This window comes from Camelus bactrianus, chromosome 5, assembly GCF_048773025.1.
Source record: "Camelus bactrianus isolate YW-2024 breed Bactrian camel chromosome 5, ASM4877302v1, whole genome shotgun sequence".
In the NCBI taxonomy this organism is placed as follows: Eukaryota; Metazoa; Chordata; class Mammalia; order Artiodactyla; family Camelidae; genus Camelus; species Camelus bactrianus.
In genome coordinates this window covers 51,488,594-51,512,382 of record NC_133543.1, presented here as the reverse complement: position 1 = coordinate 51,512,382, position 23,789 = coordinate 51,488,594, and the positions used below count along the sequence as shown (strand labels likewise).

Genomic DNA, 23,789 nt, shown 5'->3' with positions numbered 1-23,789 from the left:
AAAATAAGGATAGTGGTGTCTACTGTGCAATGTTGCTATGGGAATTAAGGTGAAATGTATAAAGCATAATGCAGTGTCGTTAAGATCTGTGATTTTTTCCTCACTTACAAGCTAATGTGTTTACCTGCCATCCTTAAAACCTCATTTAACCTTAATTACCTGTGTAAAAGCCCTGTCTTAAGTACAGTTACATTGCTTCTAGGGCTTTCACATATGAACTTGGGGGGAACACAGTTCAGTCTACCGTACACCGATGTTCATAGCAACATTAATCACAATAGCCAAGGGTGGAAGCAACCTACAATGTCCATTGACAGATGAATAGACATTCAAAATTTGATATATACCTACAATGGAATATCATTCAGCCTTAAAAAGGAGGAAATTCTGACATATACTACAAGATGGATAAACCTTGAACATATGCTAAATGAAATAAACCAGACACAAAAGGACAAATACTGTATTATTCCACTTTATATGAGGTACCTAGAATAGTCACATTCATAGAAACAAAGTAGAATGATTGTTGCCAGGGGCTGGGGGAAGGGGAAAATGGGGAGTTATTGTTTAGTGGGTAAGAGGTTTTATTTTGAGAAGATAAAAAAAATTCTGCGGGTAATGGTTGTACAACAGTGTCACTGTACTTAACTGTACACTTAAAAATGTACAAAATGGTAAATTTTATGTTGTATATTTCACACACAAATGAAAGCGTATAAAAGCAGAGACAATAAAAATCACTGTAGAGGGGGAAGGGATAGCTCAAGTGGTAGAGCGCATGTTTAGCATGCCTGAGGTCCTGGGTTCAATCCCCAGTACCTCCTCTAAAAGTAAATAAATAAATAAATAAATAAACCTAAAAAAAATTATAAAATAGAAGGGAGAAGGGGATAGCTCAAGTGGTAGAGTGCATGCTTATTATGCATGAAGTCCTGGGTTCAATCCCCAGTACCGCCTCTAAAAAATAAATAAGCCTAATTACCTTCCCCCCAGGAAAAAAACAAAAAAAATTTTTTTTAAATCACTGTAAAGTACATTTTGTAACTTTAAAAAATTCTTATAGACCCATTGAGCATCTAATGAAATCTTTGGGCATTTCCTCATTCTGAACTGCAATTACAAATATATATACAATTAAAAAAATCATATCAGAGAGATTTATGGTTAAAATAAATAGCAGTGTTAAGTTACTAATTGATGTTAATTGATGTTAACATTAAACATTTTGATTAGAGAAGTCAAAATATTGTACAACTGGGTTTTTAAAAGAATAATTTGTTTAATTGAAAAGATTGAAAAAACTTTGAAACAAAAAAATGCAAATGACCCCACTATCCTAATAGTTAAGATAGTTTTAGGTTTACATTTTTATGTCTTTTTTGTAGATTGTTTTATAATTACCATCCCCAGGTGATTTTTATATATGTTTTCCATTTTGCATTCTTTATTCATTGTTAGGTATATTGTCTTTATAGTTTTTTGATTGTTGTATCATGTGAGAACTGTTTTTTGAAAGCAGAGACCTCATTTTTGTAATTTTCATGTCTTCTATAATGCCTAGAAGGTTGATTTCTGTTCTTTAAAAGTATTTATTGAATGAAGGAATATTAAATGCTACCTCATGTTCATTATTGTCTTATCAATCTAGCATGAAACATTAAAAAACATGAAATCACTCACTAGTGAGAAATATTTTGCCAAGATTTTTATTAGTAAATTACAGATACACAGAGTATTAAAGCAAAGTCTACTTCCAAAAATATAAAATGAGACTTTTCATCTTCTATTCATGGGCTGTTGGCCCAGAGTGATTTCTGAGTAAAGTTTGCTAAAATATTTTCCTTCAGAGCATTCATCTATAGAATATTATATACACTCAATAAAAAATACTATTTCAATGCTTTTTTTGTCTAAAAGGGTTTAATTACTAAGAGATTTGAGTTCAAGTTTCACTAGTATTTAAAAGAAAAATTTTGTGGTATAAAACCCATAATATTGTTACCAGTTCTTTGCCATTTCTAATCATTTAGTCTTAAAATTGTTTATTATTCTTAGATAATGTAAAAATCGTTGCATCTTTTTCCTTTTCCAGGTCCTTGTCTGTTTTGATGGTCAGCATATCTTCTTTAATATCACAGCATTTTCAAGAACAATTAGTGAATAAAACAGAACTTCTTTTTGACACCATAGATTCTTCCCAGGTCAACATCGCAAGAAGAATAGTACAGTTTCTTCGAAATATTAAATATACTTATTACCCATTATTAGAAAGGTGCAATAAAGTATTTTTAAGCAATGTGAACCACCTTGATTTGGACTCCATCAGTAAAATACTTAGCCTATACCACTCTCTACAATTTCATAGTTTCGAATTTATTTTGATGGCTAAAAAGAGACTAACAGAAATGATTCCTCTGTTTAATCACCCTGCTAGCTTTGCAAAGTTGTTTGTAGCATTGGGACCCATGGCAGGACCTGAAGAAAAGAAACAGTAAGTTCAGCTAAAAATGCGTTTTACTTTTCTTGTTGAGAATATATGGAAACTTCAAGCTTAGATCTCCTTGCAGTTCTCAAAGGCAGAAAAGTCACTCCACTGAACTGTGGAAGGGAGAATGTTCGCTTTTGCCCTGCTCCTTGATACCTTCTCTGATTATTCTAATTTACGTCTCAAACTCATTAGTCTCCTAGTGTGTTCTCAATGAGGGCCAATAATCTTGGCCAACACAGCAGTGGATGAGGGAGAACACCATTTAAGTGCTATGATTCTCTCTTCTTTAGGCCACAGGACTGGCTTTACACAGAGAGAAAAGACTGCCCAACCCCCAGTATGGAGTGTGGAATATTCAGAATTATAGTAGTCCTAACAGTGGACCATTTATGCTTTGGTGTCTTCATATTCATCATCAGAAGCATTTATTATGTGCATTGGTATATGTTTCCATTGTCAGGTTTCAGTGATCTTGATCTGTTTCCTATATTTTAAGGATTTCCAGTTTCACCAGATATTGATAGTTGGAAATATTTGGACTGTGTAACAATGAGTAAATTTTAAATTAATACATGATTATTAGGTATAAGCAAACAGATAATTATGATACTAGATTCAGTTAAGCTTGGGTTCCAGGAGTTGCAGAATGGAGGTATCTGCATCATTACTCTGTTAGCGAAAACTTCATAATGAGTTTTATTTTTAAGAGTCTTTTGAATTATATGAAGAAATTTAAGGGTATATTTTAAGAGACTACATCAAGATGGGAACAAGATTATTATAAGGACTTTATTGGAATCTTTCTCTCTTTTTTTGTCACCAAGTACTGTTAGAATCTCTTATGCTAAGACAGTACAGAAATTGAATTTGACTGAGTCCCTGCCTTCAAAGAATTTATATTTCATTTGGAAGGACAGAAATATGTAATTGAAATATGTAAATGCCATGACACTTTAACATAGTTAATGAGTAGGTACTAAAATTAGTACTATAGATAGTAATTGCAGTAGGCAGACAGAAAAGTGAGAAAAATATTGACTAAAATGGTTGAGAAAAGCTATGGGAAAAATCTGGGTTTGAAGTGTTTGATAAGGTTGGTGAAAAGTATGGTGTGGAGCTATTCAGGATGAATAGAAAATTAGTTTATCTTTCTTCAGATTTCATGTTTTGGCATGCTTTCTAAATTATTCTGAAAGACACACATATACTTGTAGTACTGCACTACTTTGGATGGTTTCAAAATGGACCATCTTCGTAAATTTTCATTTTATAGTATTACAGCAAGTACTTAGTATATAAGATTTCTGCTAATACACAGGTGTATTGATTTCCTGGTCAGATCTTACTCAGTTTTCAAAATTTAGGTATTGTTGGAATATCAGTTGTTAGTTCCTCAGTTCTCTACTACTGAATAATTTTATTTAATCATTATATTTTATAACTATTGTGACCTTGTCTTATTTGAAAATCATTAATTAAACACTTTACCTGTATTTTTTAAGAGATAGTCTAAGATTATACTGAAGCCTTAATTACTTTGAAGAAAACAATATATTTTTCTTTATTCAATAATTTATGTTATTCCCAATTATGTGGGGAAAAATTGGAACTATATGTTGAATTTACTTTTTGTTTATATTATTTCTTTTCTGGTTTTTACCTGAGAACTGTTACTTTTTTAAAAATTTCATAAGCTAATCATCAGTTTTTTCAACATAATATTTTTCTTTGCTTCTAGACTTAAATCCACGATATTATTGATGTCAGAGGAGCTGACTAGTCAGCAAGTCCTGGCAGTGATGGGAGCAATGGAGGAGATGGAAAGCAGAAATTCCTGTCTGATTAAAAAGTAACCTTTCCTGAAATTCATGGTGTTAAATTTAGTTGACATTCATAAGTTGTTATTTTTTACTGTGGAAAATTAAGGTTTTTTTCTATATTCTAGCTGTTGATTTTGAAGAAATAGGGAGCTAACACTTAAGTCGCTATTTATTGTCTAAATAATTTGTTTTTCAAAATAGAGATTTTAAAATTGTCTACAGCATCTTTCATTTCATTTGCTGCTGTTGTTACTCACAAGCAGAACATAATCTGGGAAAGTGGAGAGTATGGGGCAGGACCCAGCTTTTCAAAAGTATAGTTACTGCAGAACATTTAACAACTATGTGAACTTGAATTGTTTCACACTATAGTCATTACTGTGAGATCATACCACCATACATTGACTTTTTGCTAACTTGAGATAAAAGAAGAAAAAAATGGTTCAGATTATATTTACTTACTTTTTCATTATTTATTATATATTCCTTTTAAAAATATTCTTTCTGTCCTAATTCCTCTAACTTATTGCCTCTTACCATTTCCCATTGCTTTTAAGTATCTCCATAAGAAGGCCAGGGGATTTAAGGAAAAAAATTAAGTCAGTTTTACATTTCTATCACCATCTTGAAACAGTTCTTCAACAACAGAAAACCTTGTGGCATTTATTACAGTTTCTCCAGCACAGAGCATGTCTGGCATGAAACAGCTCCTCAGTAAAAGTTTAATAAATAAATGAATGAACTGGTTATAATACATGTTTTATTCTCTTTAGAATTGCATCAATTCTGCATAAACATTTGGACAACTATAAACCAATAGAGTTATTGAAGATAACTCAAGCATTGATTTTTCTACGTTTTCAAAGTAAGGAGCTTTTTGCGAAACTCAGAGAAGTATTGCTTAGGTAAGATTAAAATAGATATGTTTGTTTAGTCTTTCATTTTATAATCTAGTCTCAGTGTTGGTTTTGTATAATTATGTATAGAGTTGTTGGAACTTTTGAAAGCAGAAATTATTAATAGTGTTAAGACATTTATCTCGACCACACCTATTCTGCCAATGCTTATGTTTGGTATATTTTGAGATGGAAATGAGGCCAGTAGAGTGATGAGTTCCCTAGGGCATGAATAGACAAAGCCAAGCCTTTCTCCTTTCCTGCAGGAGTGGATTAACCATGAGAAGATTGGAGCTGCTGATGGAAACAAAGCTTCATTTTGGAGTGCTCACACTTAAGGGGCCTTCAGCCTGCTTACTTGCCTGTTTTAACATTTTAAATTTATAATTTTAAAAATAAAATATGTGGGGGTAATGTTAGTGAAAAAGTATTTCATGTAGATTTTTCCTTTTATAATTTAAAATTCTCCACATTTCTATGGATATAGCATTCATATTTTATCTAAGAAGTTGGTAGGAATATCTACTGGGCAATTTCTGGAAACAGACAGATACAGCTTTTGGGGGCTTTCTTTTCTTTCTCTCTCTCTCTCTTTTTCTTTTTATTGGGGGAGGTAATTAGGTTTACTTATTTATTTTTGATGGAGGTGCTGGGGATTGAACCCAGGACCTTGCACATGCTAAGCATGTGCTCTACCACTTGAGCTATACTCTCCCCCTTAGGGCTTTCTTTTCTTTATATAAAATAGTGTATTAATTTTTTGTGGTCATAAGATTAAAATATTTATTTAGTACTTATTGAGTGCCTACTTTGTGTCAGGCAGTGGGCCAGATAATTATATAGAAATCATTTTGAGGTCCTTTTTAGGTTCATAGGCATGATGATTGAGTGTTCACACTATAGTGTGTGATGTGCCTCCTTCAAACCAGCTATGATGTCGGCACATGACCTGTCTGATGTTAAAAAAAAATCATTTTGAAAACAGAAAAAAGTATAAAGAAGAAAATAAAAATCATTCATAAACTCTTGCATCTATGGTCAATAATTTTGTTTATTTCCTTGTGGTACATGCTTCCATATATGTCTATATATGTATATCTGTATCTGTGTGTATATATATGTATTTTTTTTTCTTTCATAGTTGAGAATCATGAGCATACAGTTTTGTATTCTCCCCCCCAACCCAACAGCATTTTCCCACATCATTTAGAACTATTTGTAAATGTTTTTAGTGATTGGTATTACCCATCACATGGTATCACCCATACCATAACTCACTTACCTCTTCCTCATCATGGGGTATTCAAATCATTTTCAAATTTTAGCCACATAAAAAATATGGCATAACACAAATCTTTGCCTGCATTTTAGATTATTTTCTTGGGTTAGTTTCCTAGACAGAGATTTTTTTTTAACATTTTTTTTATTGAGTTATAGTCATTTTACAATGTTGTGGCGACTTCCAGTGTAGAGCACAATTTTTCAGTTAGATATGAACATACATACATTCATTGTCACATTCTCTTTCGCTGTGCCTAGACGGAGATTGATCATGTCAAGTGATATAATTACTTTTAAACTTCATAAGCCATACTGCTAAATTACTTTCCAGAGAGGTTATGCCAACTTTTAAGTTTACTATTAGTGAATGAGAAAACTGGTATCAGTGTACCCTTGCTAGCATTGAATATTATCATTATTTTAATATGCTAATTGAATATTTTAAAAAGTAACACAATTTTCTTTTAATTTAGATTTGATTATCTCTTCTAAACCTAGAGATGTTTTAAAGACTCCCAGTTTATAATTTGTATTTTAACAACTGCTGTTCTGGTGGTGGAGCTCTTACCACAGGGGTTTGTGAAAGGAGGAGGAGAGAATGGGGTCAGTTGTATGCCCTGTGTTATCTGGGTTTTTGTTTTTTTAAGGTTGGACTTCTTGCACAGTAGAAGTAAGGGGGGAATCACTAATACTGAGTGGTCACTGTTTGCCAGGGCCTGTTCTAGGTCATACCAGCTCCTGACAGGTCATATCAGAAAGTCCAAATTCTGTCTCCCTCAACAGCACTGCAAACATTGTTCTGACACTGACCTTTTGTTTATCAAGGACTGTGGTTTTATTTTTGCATAAAAAATGTGGATGTGGATGTGCTTTAGAACATCTTAAGGATTCCCTTAATAGCGCTTTATGTATTTGAATTTATCTAATTCTTCTTAATTTATATATAAAGCCTGTCATACCTATTCATTATAATAATTATATGTTCATATTTTAATACTTACATATATTTTAGGTTTTGCTGCTGATGTATTCATTTTGTTCTTTTCATTTTTCCCTCTTTCTTTATAGTTATTTGAAAGTCAGTGTCATGCCTACTGAGATTTCCATCCTGGTCTGTGCTCTTTCCATGCTTCCTTCTCCTCACCTAGATGAAGCAAGGATATCTCAGATTGAAGCAGTCTTACCACAGTGTGACTTAAATGAACTGAATGGTTTTGCCACATATGTTTTAAGATGTGTTCAGTATGATCACATGTATCTGGATAATACTACTGGGAAACAGTTGAAACTACTTCAAAAATTAGATCACTATGGTCATCAGAGACTACAAAAATGCAACAGTTTGAATCTGTTATGGGAAGAACTTAAATCTTTAAAAGGAGACTGGTTTCCTGATACACTTCTTGAAGAAACAGTTGCTACGTTACAGCGTTTGATGGATGAGATTAATTACATAAATGTTGCAGGAATTGCATCTTTTATTTCTAGAACTAACTACCTCAGTACTTCACTACTTGATAGGATAGCCTCAGTGGTCGTTCAGCAAATTGAGAAGGTGAAATTCAGATGTTATACGTTAATATTATATGGTTGTCAACTTCTAGAATCATAAATGTTTATCATAAGTACTTTGAGAACTTCATTATAATTTGAAGTTTAAAAATTAAACTCTACCCCCCCCCCCAAAAGTAAAATAATAAAAATGGAACTCTAGTTTCTGATTCAGCAACTTGTAATTCCTCCCCTTAAAGCCTCTTTCTCCAGCAGAGCAGATTTGGGGAGACCAGCTGTAATCCTTTGGTTCATTACCAATGTTGTTAAGATTAGTAGTCAAAATTCATTGACTAGAAGGAACTACTTGAAACAATATAGTTGTATTATTATGAATGGCTTATGGAGTGTGAATGGCTTTTGTTTTCCTTTTCATTTTCTATAATCCTGTGATAATTACTTTCACTATTTAAAAACTATTCAAAAGTGTAAGATAAGTGTGAAAATTGAGAAAATTATAGGATATTCCCTGACTTCAGTATTCTTAAATTGTCAGTTGTCTTCTTACAGATTTACTTCTGGAACTTGTAAAATGCTCTTTATTGGAGTATGTGAGAAGACAAGCATTTAGAAAATCTATTGTTTATATCAGGATACAGCTTTTACTTAGAAGGCAGTATTTCTAATAAATGAAAATAAAAGTCTGTCTTTTTGCTTAGCAAGTGCCTGCCAGTCATTAAGTATTGGATGAATGAAATTTTAAAAGTGAATGAATGAAAGAAAAATTCTGGTTATTATTGTAAACTAAGAAACTTCCTTAATTTCATTGTATGATGGATCTTTAAAATGCACTAATGTCATGGAAATTAGTCGATAACTATTTTCTAGCATTTTAATGGCTAAAGGATTCTAGAACAGGCTTTTGCACCTAACAAAGTCAATTTGTAGATTATCTGATGTATTTTTTCTGCATTAACATTTACAGTTACTTGAAATTCGTGGTAGAATTAAATAGATGATAGCAAAGTAGAAAACTTAGTAAACAGAGAGATACATATGTCATTTAACTGTGGGCATGGTCATTTAACTATAGGCATGTTAAAGACTTCTACCTAAAATAATAATTAGGATAAAATTTGTTTTATTTCATTGAGGTTTAAACAATAACTTTTTTGTTCTGTTTACACAGATCCATCCTTTTGCAATCCTTGCTGTAATTCTTCCATTCAGCATCTTGAACTATGATCCACCTCAAAAGGATGAATTTTTTGGCACTTGCATTCAACACCTTAATTCTTACTTAAGTAGGTATATTGTTTGGTAATACAATGATGAGGAGGTTGGAGGATACTGTTGCTCTTTTTTAAAGGACAATGATGATAGCCAGGAGTTTTATATCTTAAAATATGTTTTGGATCCATTTTTGGAACCTTTTTATTATGAAAAATGTCACACATTAAAAAGTGAAAGAACTGAACAAGTAGTACCTATAAACTCAGGATCAATAATTGTGAACATTTTATTATCTTTGCTTTACTATTTGTTTCTCTTGCTCTCTGATTTTTTTCCAAGCTGTATTTCAAAGTAAGTTGTAAGTTGTGACCCCTCACCCCTAGCTGCTTAGGCAGACTCCTCCTAAGAATAATGATCTCCTAAGTCACCACAATACTGTTTTCACACCTAAGAAAATTAAGTCCCTTAATAGCTAATACACAATCCATTTTTTTCTTTTCCATTATGGTATATTACAAGATACTGAATATAGTTCCTTGTGCTACACAATCCATTTTTAAATCTTCCTCATTATTCCCAAAATGCCTTATTTAGAGTGGTTATTTTGAACCTGGGATCCAATCAAGCTTCACTCATTCCATTAGGTTATCTCTTTAGTCTCTTCTCTGCTTTTTGTTTTGATTTTGTTTTGGTTGGTTGGTTTGCTCTGCACTGACTTGAGGGAAAGAATTTTATTTTTTTCTAATTTTATTGTCTTTTCAAATACATAGAAAAATTGAAAAAACAGTGTGACAAACATCTGTATACTGTACACCCACAATGTAGCTTTTGAATAATGATTAACATTTTGCTGCATTTGCTGTGTGTATATGTGGTGTGTGTATGTGTGTGTATATGATTAACTGTTTGAAGTATCAGCACTAAATACTTCAGGTTATAAGGACATTCTCCTATATAAGTACAATATCAGTATCACACTTAAGAAAATGAACAAGAACTATATACTACCTACTGAGTCCATAAAAAAAGTTCCTGGTTGTCACCAAATTGTCTTAAATTTTTTAAAAAGCAACTAGCGTTGAATTGGTTATGTCACTTTCTCCCTATCCTTTTCCCTTGATCTTTATTTTTTGTAAAAGAGATAGGCCATATATTGTGGATTGCGCCTGGATTTGTCTGAGTGCTTTCTTTTAACTTGCTCCTCCATCTTCTGTATTTCTAGTAAACTGGAATTTAGTTATTGATGCTCGATTAAATTCAGATTAAACATTTTCAGCAAAAATGCCTTATAAGTGATGCTATATACCTGATATTTGTATTACATCTAGGGACATATAACATTTGACTGTTTCTGTTCATTTTAATGTAGAAAACAAATATTTCTTAAAGTCCTTAGTAGATTTTTATTAATTGTTGGAAAGGTTGCTGCTCTGGGGCTGATTATTATGTGTCTCTTAAAAAAGTCTTTACATAGTGTTTCAGTACTGGAAAAAGTGGAATAAAAATATTCCTACTTTTGGCCTTAGCAGAAGCAGCATGTGAGGATAGCAGAGGCAGGAAATTATTATTTTTTCTTTCCATTCTTTATTTTGGGTTCTGAATTTTGTTTGGTTGTTTGGCCTTCAAGGAAAAGGGATTTACAGGGCTTCTCTTCTCAGACCCATACCTCTTACTTGCCAATTACTGCCTTTTCAGTCAACATTCACCAAATACTTTATTGTCAGGCAGTCTTTTAGTCACTGGGGATACAGGAGAGAATAAAGACAAATAGACTTTACCATCATTGAATTTACTTTCTGGTGGGGTGAGACTGGTATAAACAATAAACGAATACATAAGGTCAGGTGGTGATAAGTACTCAAGAACACTAGGGCGGGGTAGGTGTGGAGGATGGAGGATGGTGGGGTGGGTGGGCTGGAGTGCCATTTTAGATCTGGGAGTCAGGGACCGCCTCCTGGAGGAGGTGTCATTGACCATGGATTGAACGAAGTGGGAGAGTGATCCATGGCCAGAGGTGGGGAAGAGAACCCCAGCACAAAGAAAGCAAGTACAAAGGGCCCTGAGGTGAGAGCATGCTTGATTTCTTTCTGGAACAGCAGATTCAGTGTGGCAGGAATAGAATGAGGGTGACTGATTTGGTAGGGAAAGTGGTTGGAGAGGCAGCCAGAGACTCTCTTCCTCAGAGCTTTTTGCTGTGCTTGAAGAGTAAGAAATCCTCATTCTGTCATCCACCAAGCAAGTAATACTCAAGTAATAGCTGTTATGTCCAGCATAAGGTGCTAGGCTCTATATTAGGGTATGTTTCTCTAGACCTGTAGATCGCTAGTTAGGCTGTGTGAGACCAGTATAAATATATCAATTGTGTCAGTATCATGTTCTTGGACTTTTCTATGTGTTTGTGGGATCTGTAGGCCAGATGATGTCTTACTATGTCTAGTACTGTGTCTCTAATAGACAAGTAAATTGGGACTGTGATATGTGTATGTTTATTTGTGTATGGGTGTATGCATTGTGTAGTGTTATATATACCCCCTTTTAGTAACACAACTATATATGGAAAGATGAGACTTTGAATGTGCTCTCCTGGTTGTTCAATTGTGTGTCAACAACCAGAAGGAAATGAAAGTACTTTTTTTTTTCTTTTCAAATAAAAGATACAAGAGATGAGAGGTTGAAAAGTACAGCTTTGATTTTTTTTTTAAGACTTACTGAGAGACTAGAAAATTCTTGGAGACCTTATATTAGCAAAATTTTGATTAGCTAATAGATTAATAATTTTCTTTACTTTGAGTAAATGTTAGTTTTGACATACCAGTTTTGCTGGTAGAGATCATCATTATTAACCTTGTTTTGAATTAATCTTGCTTTACTAAATAAACTCAGCAAAACATTGAAAAGATTTAACATCTTTTTTTGTCCTTTGTAAGGGCATTGCTACTAATGGGGCATTTTAGATGATCCCTTCCTTCTCATCAGAAATATCTCTTGGATGAGGTAAATCAGGTACATAACCTGAAGCTGTATACCCTGGAACACTCACCATCACCTGGATGACAGCTAAGGGAAGAGGTGCTAGGTGAGACCTGAGCTTCATATGTGTCTACTCTCAGCCTGGAGATCTGAGCAGCACAAGATAGTGATTCAGGATCCAGAGCTGGACTCTCCAGGTTAAACCCCACCCTCCACTTGGCTAGCCCTTTGACTCAGGGCAAATCATTTAACTTCTCTGTGCCTCAGAATACTCAGTGTATAAAGCAGAGATAATAATCACTCCTGCTATACACTGAAGTGAGGTTTAAATAAGGTGATATTTGTAAAGTGCTTAGAATGATACCTAACAGATGCTGAGCACTGTTATCATCAACACAGAGAGACTGGGATCACTTCTTATTTTAAATACTCTACTGACCTTTTGTTTTGAATCTTTCTGTTTTCAAGGCAATTTTAAAAACTTTTAATGGAAGTATAAAAATAACAGAAACATTCACATATCCTTTATATATATAATATGTGTGTGTGTGTGTGTGTGTGTATGTGTGTATATATATTACGAATTTATCCAAGTTGAATCACCCAAGGAATCAGCACCCAGATCAAGAAACAGAATATTAGCATTTTATCCTCCTCCCCTGGTCCCCTCTCCTACTCTACCTCCATCCAGAGGTAACCACTTTACCACTATCCTGACTTATAACAGATTAATTTTGTCAAGGCTGTGTTTTTATCTGTTTTTAAAAACCTGGTTTTACCTGAATAAAATATGTATTTATGTATATGTGAGACAGCAGTACATTTAATTTTTTTTAATCTTAATTTTGTTCTAGGTATATTGGATCCTCTCATGTTAGTGTTTCTTGGTTTCTCTCTGGCCACACTTGAATATTTTCCAGAAGATCTACAAAAGGCAATTTTTAACATCAAATTCTTAGCCAAATTAGATTCTCAACTTGAATGTATGTATCTACATTTTACTTTAATAAATTATCACTTGTATTTTGTATCCATGTTTCAGCTCTACCTATATATTTACTAAAGCATTTAAATGTAAATTTTTTTTTCTGTTTATTAAAGTATTTCTGATTATTGTAGAGAATTTGGAATACAGAACAATAGAAAATAGAAAATATAAGATTATTCATAACCTTACCACAAGTGAAACTACCAGTTTTAATGTTTTGGAGTGTTTATTCTGTCTCTCTCCTGCCCTCATGTATATGTTTTTATAAATATATATATATAAAACAAAATATGGATATATTCACTTCTGTATGTTGCCGTTTCTCATTGAACTATATTTTGAACAATTGAGTATTTTTTGATGTTACGAATTTTTAGTGTCTGCAGAATCTGCCATTATGTGGAAGTAATAAAATTTATTTGTTATCATGTAGGTTGTTTCCAGTTCTTCATTACTATAAATAATGATTGTTATACATGAGTCATTGCCCTTGTCTTTGTTTCCTTAAGATAGAGTGCTAAGTGTGGAATATTAGGTGAATGAAGTTTCTTCGGTAGTATTTCTTAAAATGTAATTTTAATATTCATAACTAGTGGAAACAACAGGTGTTTGTTCTAATCATGCCACTGAATGTAGTAATTTAAAAAAACAAAGCATGTATATGCAAATGAAATGATTTTATAATATGAGAATAAAAGTTACAATCAATGATGGGGATAAATGAATGTGAAAAATGGATTGTCTTTGCAAGGTTAAAGATATCATAGTCCATTAATATATATTTTTTAATTTCAGTGTTACGTTCATCTTTAAATTTGAGAATCCAGTTTCGTCTTATGGAATTAAATAGAGCAGTCTGCTTGGAATGTCCTGAATATCAGATTCCATGGTTTCATGACCGATTCTGTCAACAACAGTATAATAAAGGTTTGAGTTTTCTTTGGGTCAGAAAGTAAAGCTTAATTCTAAGGTATATCATTAGGTAGTGCACTCTTATTATTGTTAAACCTAACCATGACACCAGAGTTCCCAAGACTGCCATGACCTGTTTAATGGGAACATTTTGTAGATGAGATATGTGTTGTATGAATTTCTTACTTCGGACACAACCTCTTTTGGTTGAAAGCCAAAGAACTTGTACTGAATTTAGTATCACTGCTTATTGTATTACATTGAAGCTCTTGTTGGAAATATTAATCTTTATTTTTCAGTTTTAGCCTTGGATTGATTTTCATTCAAAAACTGATTAATTTAAATGAACTAATTATTTTGTTTTCATAAAGATACTACAAGCATGAATGGAGCACAGCAGCAGATTTATCAAATGTTAGCAGAGATACTAGGAGGAATCAATTTTGTGAAAGCCTCGGTTCTTACACCTTATTACTACACGATTGGTAAGTCTTCGGGAGGTTACTAGCTACTTTCAGAAAATCAAACTATTCTAAATGGAATCATCTCCTCAGTTGGAATTTTAAAATGTTTATTTGAATTTTTTCATTATCTTGAAAATTTTCAAATACACAAAAATGGAAAGAACAGTACAATGAATTCTCAAGTTCCAATGGCCCAACTTTGATAACCAACAGCATTTTGCTGTTCTTCCAAAAATTTTTTTAAAGGTCAGTCTTTCAACAGTTCTAATTGAAACCAGATTCAGATTCACTGAACATTTCTGGATCTTCAAAAGATTCTGTTCTCTTCACTCAGTGAGGTAAAGTCAGGAAATGACTTCGCACCTCAATTTCCTTGTTTTAAGTTCATTTCAAAAACTAAATTAGATTATCCACCTGGACAGAGATTTCCGTAGGTATGTGCTCAACCCAAACATAGGTAACCTTGTTTCTCAGTGGTCTAGCAGTAGAAGGTATCCTGATTTAATTGTGAATAATAGAAAGCGGATGGGCTAGCTGATATACTGGATGGCAATATAAGAGTTTTTAAAGTTTGCTAAATTCAGATAGTGGGTTTAAGTGAAAAAGTGAGATTTTAAGAGGATTAAAAAGCCTTCTAAATTTAAGTTTAGAAGACATCTGCATATATACAGGATGTTTTAAAGGATTAGAAGCTTGATATACATTAATAATGAAAATGACTGCTCAACGTCAAATACTATTACAAACCATATTATTAGTAATAACAAGAAAATCCATAGTCCCACTGTATTCTGTTCTTCAGACACATCTTAGTATTGTATTCTTTTTTTGAGTATTGCATTTTATGAAAAACAGTGACAAATAAACAAAGGAAATCATGTCTTAGAACAAGGGAGGACTGGGACTTCATGGATTTCAATCCTTGAGCAAGTTCTTAAACCTCTGAACCTTATTAGTTTCTTCCTCTGTGAAATGGGAATAATAATATTTCCTTAATAGGATTAACTGAAATATTGCATGAAAAGTGCTTAGCACTACCCTTTGAACTTAGTGTTGAATAAATTTTATTTTAAGAAAGGTAGGAATGTTTAGTCTGAAAACTAGAAGTCTTATGGTAAACATAATTGTTTTAAAATGTTAGAAGGGTTATTATTGTGAAAGAAGAATTAGATGTCTCTATCTCAAGGGTAAAAAAATTGTAAAAAAATTAAAGTAAGCAGATTTTAACTCAGTATAAGGAGAATTTTATGAAAGACTTGTCAAAGCCTTGTGAAGAAGAAGTGTTCAGGCAGAGGCTGATCAGATGGTGGGGTGTGTGTATGTGTGTGTGAGATTTCTGTGCTTGGCAGGAGGCTGACCCAGATGGTCGTTAATACCCTCATCTTGCACTACCGAACATATACTCTCAGTTGTTTGGTTTTAAATTAGTCAGGATTAGGTTTAGCTATGAGTGACAAAAATCCACAAATAACAATAACTTAACAAAGTTTATTTCCTTCTTCCTTACACATAAGGTGTCCAGGGCTGGGATGCCAGCTACACAGACATTAAGGATCCAGGATCTTTGTACTTTATCATGTCTACCATCTTCAGCATGTAGCTTCCACTTCGTGGTCTGAGATGGCTGCTTCTGCTTCAGCCAACACATCTACAATCCAAGCAAGAGGGAAGGAAAAGGAAGGGTGTCCCTTTAAGCATAGTTCCCTAAGGTTGCAGTACCATTTTAAATTATACCTCATGGCCACACTTGCCTGCAAGTGAGTTTAGAGAATGTGGTTTTTAGATGGGAGGGGTATAGCTCAGTGGTAGAGTGCGTGCTTAGCATGCACAAGGTCCTAGGTTCAAACCGAAGTACCTCCATTAAAAAAAAAAAAGGAAAGAAAAAAGAAAATGTGGTGGGGGGAGTTCTTTTTTTTAAATTGAAGCACAGTTTACAATGTTGTGTCAGTTTCTGGTGTACAGCATAATGTTTCAGTCATACATGTACATACACATATTCCTTTTCATATTCGTTTTCACTATAGGTTACTACAGGATATTGAATATAGTTCCCTGTGCTATATAGTGAAAACTTGTTGTTTATCATTTTACGTATGGTAGTTAGTATCTGTAAATTGTGAACTCCCAATTTATCCCTTACCACCCCCTTTAACCCCTGGAAATCGTAAGTTTGTTTTCTACGTCTGTGAGTCTGTTTCTGTTTTGTGAGTAAGTTCATTTGTGTCATTTTTTTAGATTCCACATATAAGTGATATGATACAGTATTTTTCTTTCTCTTTCTGGCTTACTTCACTTAGAATAATGATCTCCAGGTCCATCCATGCTGCTGCAAATGGCACTATTTTATTCTTTTTTATGTCTGAGCAGTATTCCATTGTGTGTGTGTTTGTGTGTGTGTGTATGTGTGTATGTGTGTGTATATATATATATATATACCACATCTTCTTTATCCAGTCATCAATTCATGGACATTTAGATTGTTTCCATGTCTTGACTATTGTAAATAGTGCTGCTATGAACATTGGGGAGCATTTATCTTTTTTAATTAGAGTCTTCTCCAGATATATGCCCAGGAGTGGGATTGCTGGATCGTATGGCAAATCTATCTTTAATTTTTTAAGGAATCTCCATTCTGTTTTCCATAATGGCTGCACCAAACTATGTTCCCACCAACAGTGTAGGAGAGTTCCCTTCACACCCTCTCCAGCATTTATTGTTTGTGGACTTTTTAATCATGGCCATTCTAACTAGTGTGAGGTGATATCTCATTGTAGTTTTGAAGAAAATGTGGTTTTTATTTGGGTGGCCATGTAACCAGCTAAGATTTAGGGACTCTATTATTAACAATGAAGGGAAGTGTTAGGTATTGGGTGACAATTTGCCATCTCTGCCAAAGTTACTTTAAAAGATAGATACACTCCTGTTTAACTGTGCTGTTTAAAAGATATATACTCCTACAAACCAGACATAGAAAACAAACTACAGTTACCAGAGGGGAAAGGCGGGGAGGGATAGATTAGGAGTTTGGGATTAACAGATACACACTACTATATATAAAATAGAGAAACAACAAGGACCTACTGTATAGCACAGGGAAGTATATTCAGTTTCTTGTAATAAGCTATAATGGAAAAGAAACTGAAAAATACATATATTTATGTATGTATATGTATAACTGAATCACTTTGCTGTACACCTGAAACTAACATTGTAAATCGACTATACTTTAATAAAAAAAAAAAGAATAAAATTTTTTTAAAAGATAAATATACTCCTTATAAGTAATGCTCACAGAAGAAAAGGCACTACAATATGAATGCAAAAAGAGTCTGTAATCCCATTTCATAATAATTTAAAATTACAGAGCACCAACTTTAGGACAGGCGTGACAGCTGGCTCTTTATTCCTCTTAGCACATTTTATTCTTTTTATTTGTTTTGCTGATATTTATTTCAAACTAGAAATATTACATATCCATTGTAAAACATTTGGAAAATACAGAAAAGTGAAAAGAAGGGAAAAATTACATGTAACACATGTAATTAGGACTGAAACTAGGATTATTATATCCCAAGCCCATTGTAATTCCAATTCATATTTGTACCTCATGCTGTCAAGAGGCTTATTTTTATGTGAAAAAATATATAAATCATTAAACATAAGATTTAATCGGTAATATTTGTGTGTAAGGATATGGTATAACTATGATAATACAATAGTATGATTAAGAACTAGGGATTGGGAGCATTGCTTAAGGTATTAAAAAAACACTCACTTATATGCTACCTAACACATGCTTATAGAAAAACCATTAAGGACAGATAACAAAAAAAGGAAAATCTTTACTTTTGGTGTCTGTTCTCTTTCCAACTTTTTTTTTTCATTTTCAATGACATTTGTTGTTTTCTTTCTAATTTTACAAGCAATACATGTTCATGTTTACAAGCAATACATATTTTTTTAAAGTTCTGACTTTTTGAAAACCAAAAAAGGCTTATTTTATAGTATTTGCAACTTTGTTTATATATTGTGAATATTTTTCTATGCCAACAAATATACAAGATTTTTAATGACTGCCTAATTTTTCAGTGAATGAGTATGCTATGATTTATTAAGTTTTTTTGCTGGTATTTGCATCTTTCAAAAACAATGCTGCAATTTCATATGAAAACAACAATAGTAATTGATACACTTACATTTTCCTTATTATGTTAGATATTATTTTATTTTATATATAATAAACATTTATTATGTCCCTCTAAGGTTCACAAATTGTTGTATTTTATGATAAGGAAACTGAGGCCCAGAGAGGTTGTTTGCCCAAGGTTATATAGCTGACAAATGTCAAAGCCGGGGTGACCTAGGCGTTCTAGCTCCAGAATTCACTCTTTTAATGAGAAAACTGTTTCATGTTTGATAATTGACTGAAAGATGCTTCAGTTCCCCAGTTTCCCTTATATGTAAAAAGTAGGTAATTAAACCTATTCTTTCTTCCTTTTCATTCTTTTTTTTATTTTTCTTTTTTGCCTTGATTTCAATACTTTTATGATTATTTTTACTATGAAAAAATTTCAAACATACAAAAATAGAGAGAATAGTATAATGAACCCCCATCCAGCATCAAAAATTATCAACACTTAACTAACCAGAGTCCCACCTGATCCTGTGAGCAGGTCACAGATAATATATCATTTCAGAATGTATGTCTAAAAGGATACATAACCACAGTACCATCATTTTCACCCCTACAACCATTCATAAGAATTTGTTAGTGTTACATAGCTTATCAATGTTCAAATGTCTCAATTATCTTTTATATGTTTTATTTTCTGTTAAAATTGGGATCCAGATTTTACATTTGATTTGTCTTTTTACATTCTACTTTCTCTCTTTTTTCCCCTTACAATTTATTTATTGAAAAAAATTTTTTTTTCATATTTTGGACTTTTCCAGTTTCAACCCTGTGGTGTCATTCAACATGCTCCTGCATCCCCTGTTTTTCCTGTAAACCAGTAGTTAGATCTAGAGTTTTAATTAGATTAAGTTGAGTGGGGAGTTTTTGGCCAGCTCTTTCACAGGTGGTATGTGCTTCTTATTGCATCTTGTCAGAAGACATATGATTCTGGTTGTATCTTTTTACTATATTAAGGCTCATCAGTGTGTTTGTATGTCATCAGCTCACCCATTAGGAAGTTCTCCCATCAGCTTTTCACCTACTGATTTTAGCAGCCATTAAAATTATTGCCTAAATCCATCATTCTTCAGGATGGCGCAGTAGTGATATTCCACATCTATCATTTCTTCTGCATTTATTAGTTAGAATTTGCCTGAAAAGAACTTCCCTGCATCAGCTATTTAGTTACCATATGTGCAGGAAGGACAAGGATACATGCTTGAATCTTTGTCTTTACCAATTTTCACATGAGTTGCTTTAGCTTCCTCCAATTGTGACCAAGAGATTTAAGGGGATTAAAATAAAACTCCTTAATGTGATTTGGCCTAGTGCAGAGCTAAATATAGCCCCTGTGCTACACGGTAGTTTAATAATACTTGCTGGTTGATTTTTATTGATTGATTTTCAAAGAGGCGCTCTTGGACTAGACCATATAAAATAAGTTGGATAATTAGTGAAGTACCTTATTCTGTGTGTGTGTGTACGTGTACGTGTACATACCTGTATATATATTTAAAATATATCTTAAATTTTGACCTATAAGAGTGTATCTAATTCATACTGTTTATTCTTGTACTTCCTTATAGATTTTGAGTGTATCTTGGATAAAAGAAAAAAACCTCTTCCATATGGAAGCCATAATATAACTTTGGAAAAACTTCCAAAAATGTACTCAGAATCAAATACTCAAATAACTGGATCAAGACTGCCACCAGGAGCTGAAAAGTAACTCTCTCAGTTTCAGATTTTGTTATCTAAATGTTAAATGTGGTATAATTTAATGAACTCAGCTATCAAGGATTGATTATAGTAGAATCTGCTCATGTACTTCATGTGTTCTACTGACATACCTTTGCTTTTCTTGTGCCTTTCTGCCTTAATGTCCATCCTTCACTGTCTGAAGCCTAGCGGTCTCTAAAGAGCTAACCTTCAAGTTGTCCTCAGTGGAAGTAAATATTATCTTCTTCTTTGGACCTCCCATGCCTCCCTACTTTTCTGATAGCACATAGCTGTTTCTGACACTGCATTACAGTAACTATGTTATATGTTCTCTGTTCAATTATAAGGTCTCTCTTTATTTTGCTATCCCTCACAATGCCTTACATATGGTAGGTGCATAATAAATATGTATTGGACAAAAACCAAATAGATGAAAGCATGCAAATACTTAACTATAATTTAGTTTAATTCTAATGAGTAGGATCACTTGTCATTAATTACTAATTTAAATAGAAAAATAACTTGGTATACTCATTTATTCATTTGGGTTTTTTTAGTTTATAAAAATGCAACCTTGTTCCTAAAGGTGTATAATTATTCAGTTTCTTATTTAATTTCAGAAGTAAATATTTATTTTTGTCTCATGTAGGATTGCTTTGGAATTTTTGGATTCGAGAGCATTTTGTAGAAACATCCCTCATTTAAAAGGAAAATCTGCTATGAAAAAACGACATTTGGAAATTTTGGGGTATCGTGTAATTCAGGTATGAAATACTTACATAATTCAGCCTCTAAAAAACCCAGAGACACTGGTTGTACATGTGTCCCCTTTCAATGTGAAAGTTGTAGAATTATCATTTTTTAATATTAAAAAAAGTTATATTAAAAATCTCAGAAACAAAACACCCTCTATTTTTTTTTGAAGAATAGTAAATAAAAATCTTTTAAAAAATTGTCTCTAAAAGACCTCTTCATTTTTATATTTATCTTACAATAAAGAGTAGGATAGCATTGTTGAGAAAGACTAGTGTATAAATATGAGAAAGACAAATGGGAAAAAATGTCCATTGTTGGTATTGTAAGAAGAGGAGGATGAAAGAAGCTGTGAGGCAGAAAAGGGTCTTCCAGGTGTTGCCATGAAGAAGGACCCACTTGGCTTCCAAAAAGCATTCAAAGGCTATGCTTATGTAAACTAATGTCTTAGGGTTCTTAGAGCTCTGCTCAGTATGCTTAGAAGTCTTCCCTGATGTTTTTTGTTGTTGCTTTAAAACTTTCATTCATACTGCATTACTTATTTTACAGATCCCTCATTTTGAATGGAATTCTATGGCACGGTCAACAAAGGATGCTCGGATGGACTACCTGAGAGAACAGATATTTGGAGAAGGCAAATCATGATCGTAGTTTTTATTTAGAATTAGTTATCATGGTGTGTCATATCTGGACTTATTTTAATTAAGTGGCTTGACTCAAACACTAATAGTGTAGAATTGACTGATTTCAGGGTCAATTGAATAGCTTATAAACAACATTTTACAATGGAATACTTTCCCTACTATCTGGTTGGGAAATTGTTTTAAAATTCTTAATATAAAACACATGTAGCTTTTAAGAAACTTAACTTGTTTACAGTTCATTCTTTGAGTGCATACTGTGTGCCAGGAACTGTTTTAGATGAGGGATGCTGCAGTGAGTACAATGTATCTTTCATGGGTTGAGTCAAACAAAATAAATGAATAAAATTCATTATACCTTAGATGATATTAAATGCTATGGAGAAAAATTTGGACCGAGGTGGGGGGGCAGTAAGAATATTGTGGGTAGGTGTCTTTCACATAGAGCAATCTGGGAAAGGCTCACTGAGGGGATGTTTGAGTAAAGACTTAAGGAGCTATCTACGGGTAGAGTACTCTAGGCAGAAGGACCAGTAGCTGCAAAGATCCAGAGGTGGAAATATTCCTGGCATGTTTGAAAATAGCAAGGAATGCATTGTGGCTGGAGCAGAACAAGTAGGAGGTGGGGGTTGGAAGTATATTAAAAGATAACAGTGTCAAATATACATTACCTCATGACTACCCTGAGTGAGATGAGAGGCTATTGGGAGTTTCTAGCAAGGAAATAAGAACTCATATTTTAACCTGATCACTTTTGCTACTCTGTTGAGATGATGAGAAAAGACTATAGTGGGGCAAGTGTATAGGCAGGGAAACCTGTTAAAAGTTCATTGCAATAATCCAGACAAGAAATGGATGGTGGCTCGGAGAGAGTAGTAGCAGTGGAGGTAAAAAGAAGTGTTCAGATTTTTTAATGCATTTTGAAGGCGGAGGCAACAGCATTTGATAACTGATTGGATAATGCGGTATGAGAGAGAGGAGTCAAAGATAATTCTGTTTTTGTCCTGAGGAACTAAAAAGATGTCACTGCCATTGACTGAGATGGGGAAGTCTATGGAAAGAGGAAAGTGGGCCGTGGGGGGAGGTCATGAGTTTGGTTTTAGACATGTTGAATTTGTGATGCCTTTTAAATATCCAAGTGGAGATATCAAATGGATAATTCAGTAAATGAGGAGAGGTCCAGGCCTCAGATATAAATTTGTAAATTGACAGAAGTATTTCATGCGATGATAGTTGATGAAATCCCTAAGAGAGAGTGAATGGAGGAGAGGTCAGGTGTGAAGACGGAGGTTCAGGCACCCCAACTTGAGGTCAACAAGTGGAAGAATCAGAAAAGGAAACTGGGCAGGGGTGGCCCAGGGGTGATCTGGGCAGGAGGTAGAAGGAATAATCGTAAGGAGTAATACTTCCTAGAAACCAGGTAGAGAAAGCATTTCAAAGAAGGGGTAAAAAGTATGGTAGAGAAAATACAGCTGTATGAACATTCGTATTCTTTATGCGGTTGCTTGACACGTAACAATGGAATATTCCAAATTAGTTCCAAGTCAAGCTTCTCAGAAAATAACGTATGTAAGGATCGAAGTCAAACATGTCTATGAAAGCACGTGTGTTTAGTGATACTGAGTGATAATTAGTTGATGACTTGCAGAGAGTTGATTGTGATGGTTTTGGACAGACTGAGGCGTCAACTTGCTGTGTACACTAAGAACAAACAGCTTGAATGTAGGGTTTCACATCCCAGAAAATGGAGTAACAGTCACCTTTCTTTCTATCAGAAATTTGCTGACAGATAGGTCTTTCATTGAAAGAATAGATAAAAGTTAAACCAATGAATATACACCCTCCTCCATATCACCCACTGGCCCCAAATTCTGCCCCAGCAGTGGAAGAATCAATCCATTTCCTAAGGACACCTCCCAATACTACTACCACAGAAACTGCAGTTAATAAATTGAA

The 23,789-nt window shown here is 33.5% G+C and overlaps 1 protein-coding gene and 1 non-coding gene across 2 annotated transcripts in view; both read left to right on the top strand.

Moving 5' to 3' along the window:
- Nucleotides 1–22,195, top strand: part of FASTKD1 (FAST kinase domains 1) — a 33,054-nt gene extending 10,859 nt beyond the window's left edge. Inside the window, exons 5-15 of the mRNA XM_010971435.3 lie at nt 2,096–2,494; nt 4,230–4,340; nt 5,085–5,216; nt 7,557–8,043; nt 9,169–9,283; nt 13,037–13,165; nt 13,966–14,097; nt 14,454–14,567; nt 20,307–20,445; nt 21,089–21,203; nt 21,742–22,195. Coding sequence (XP_010969737.1) covers nt 2,096–2,494; nt 4,230–4,340; nt 5,085–5,216; nt 7,557–8,043; nt 9,169–9,283; nt 13,037–13,165; nt 13,966–14,097; nt 14,454–14,567; nt 20,307–20,445; nt 21,089–21,203; nt 21,742–21,837 — 1,969 coding nt within the window. The 3' untranslated portion in view covers nt 21,838–22,195. The remainder of the gene's footprint in view (nt 1–2,095; nt 2,495–4,229; nt 4,341–5,084; nt 5,217–7,556; nt 8,044–9,168; nt 9,284–13,036; nt 13,166–13,965; nt 14,098–14,453; nt 14,568–20,306; nt 20,446–21,088; nt 21,204–21,741) is intronic.
- Nucleotides 6,064–6,166, top strand: LOC123613214 (small nucleolar RNA U13). The gene has a single exon (XR_006720567.1). It is a non-coding gene; the product is annotated as a small nucleolar RNA U13 (small nucleolar RNA).
- Nucleotides 22,196–23,789: the final 1,594 nt, after the last annotated feature.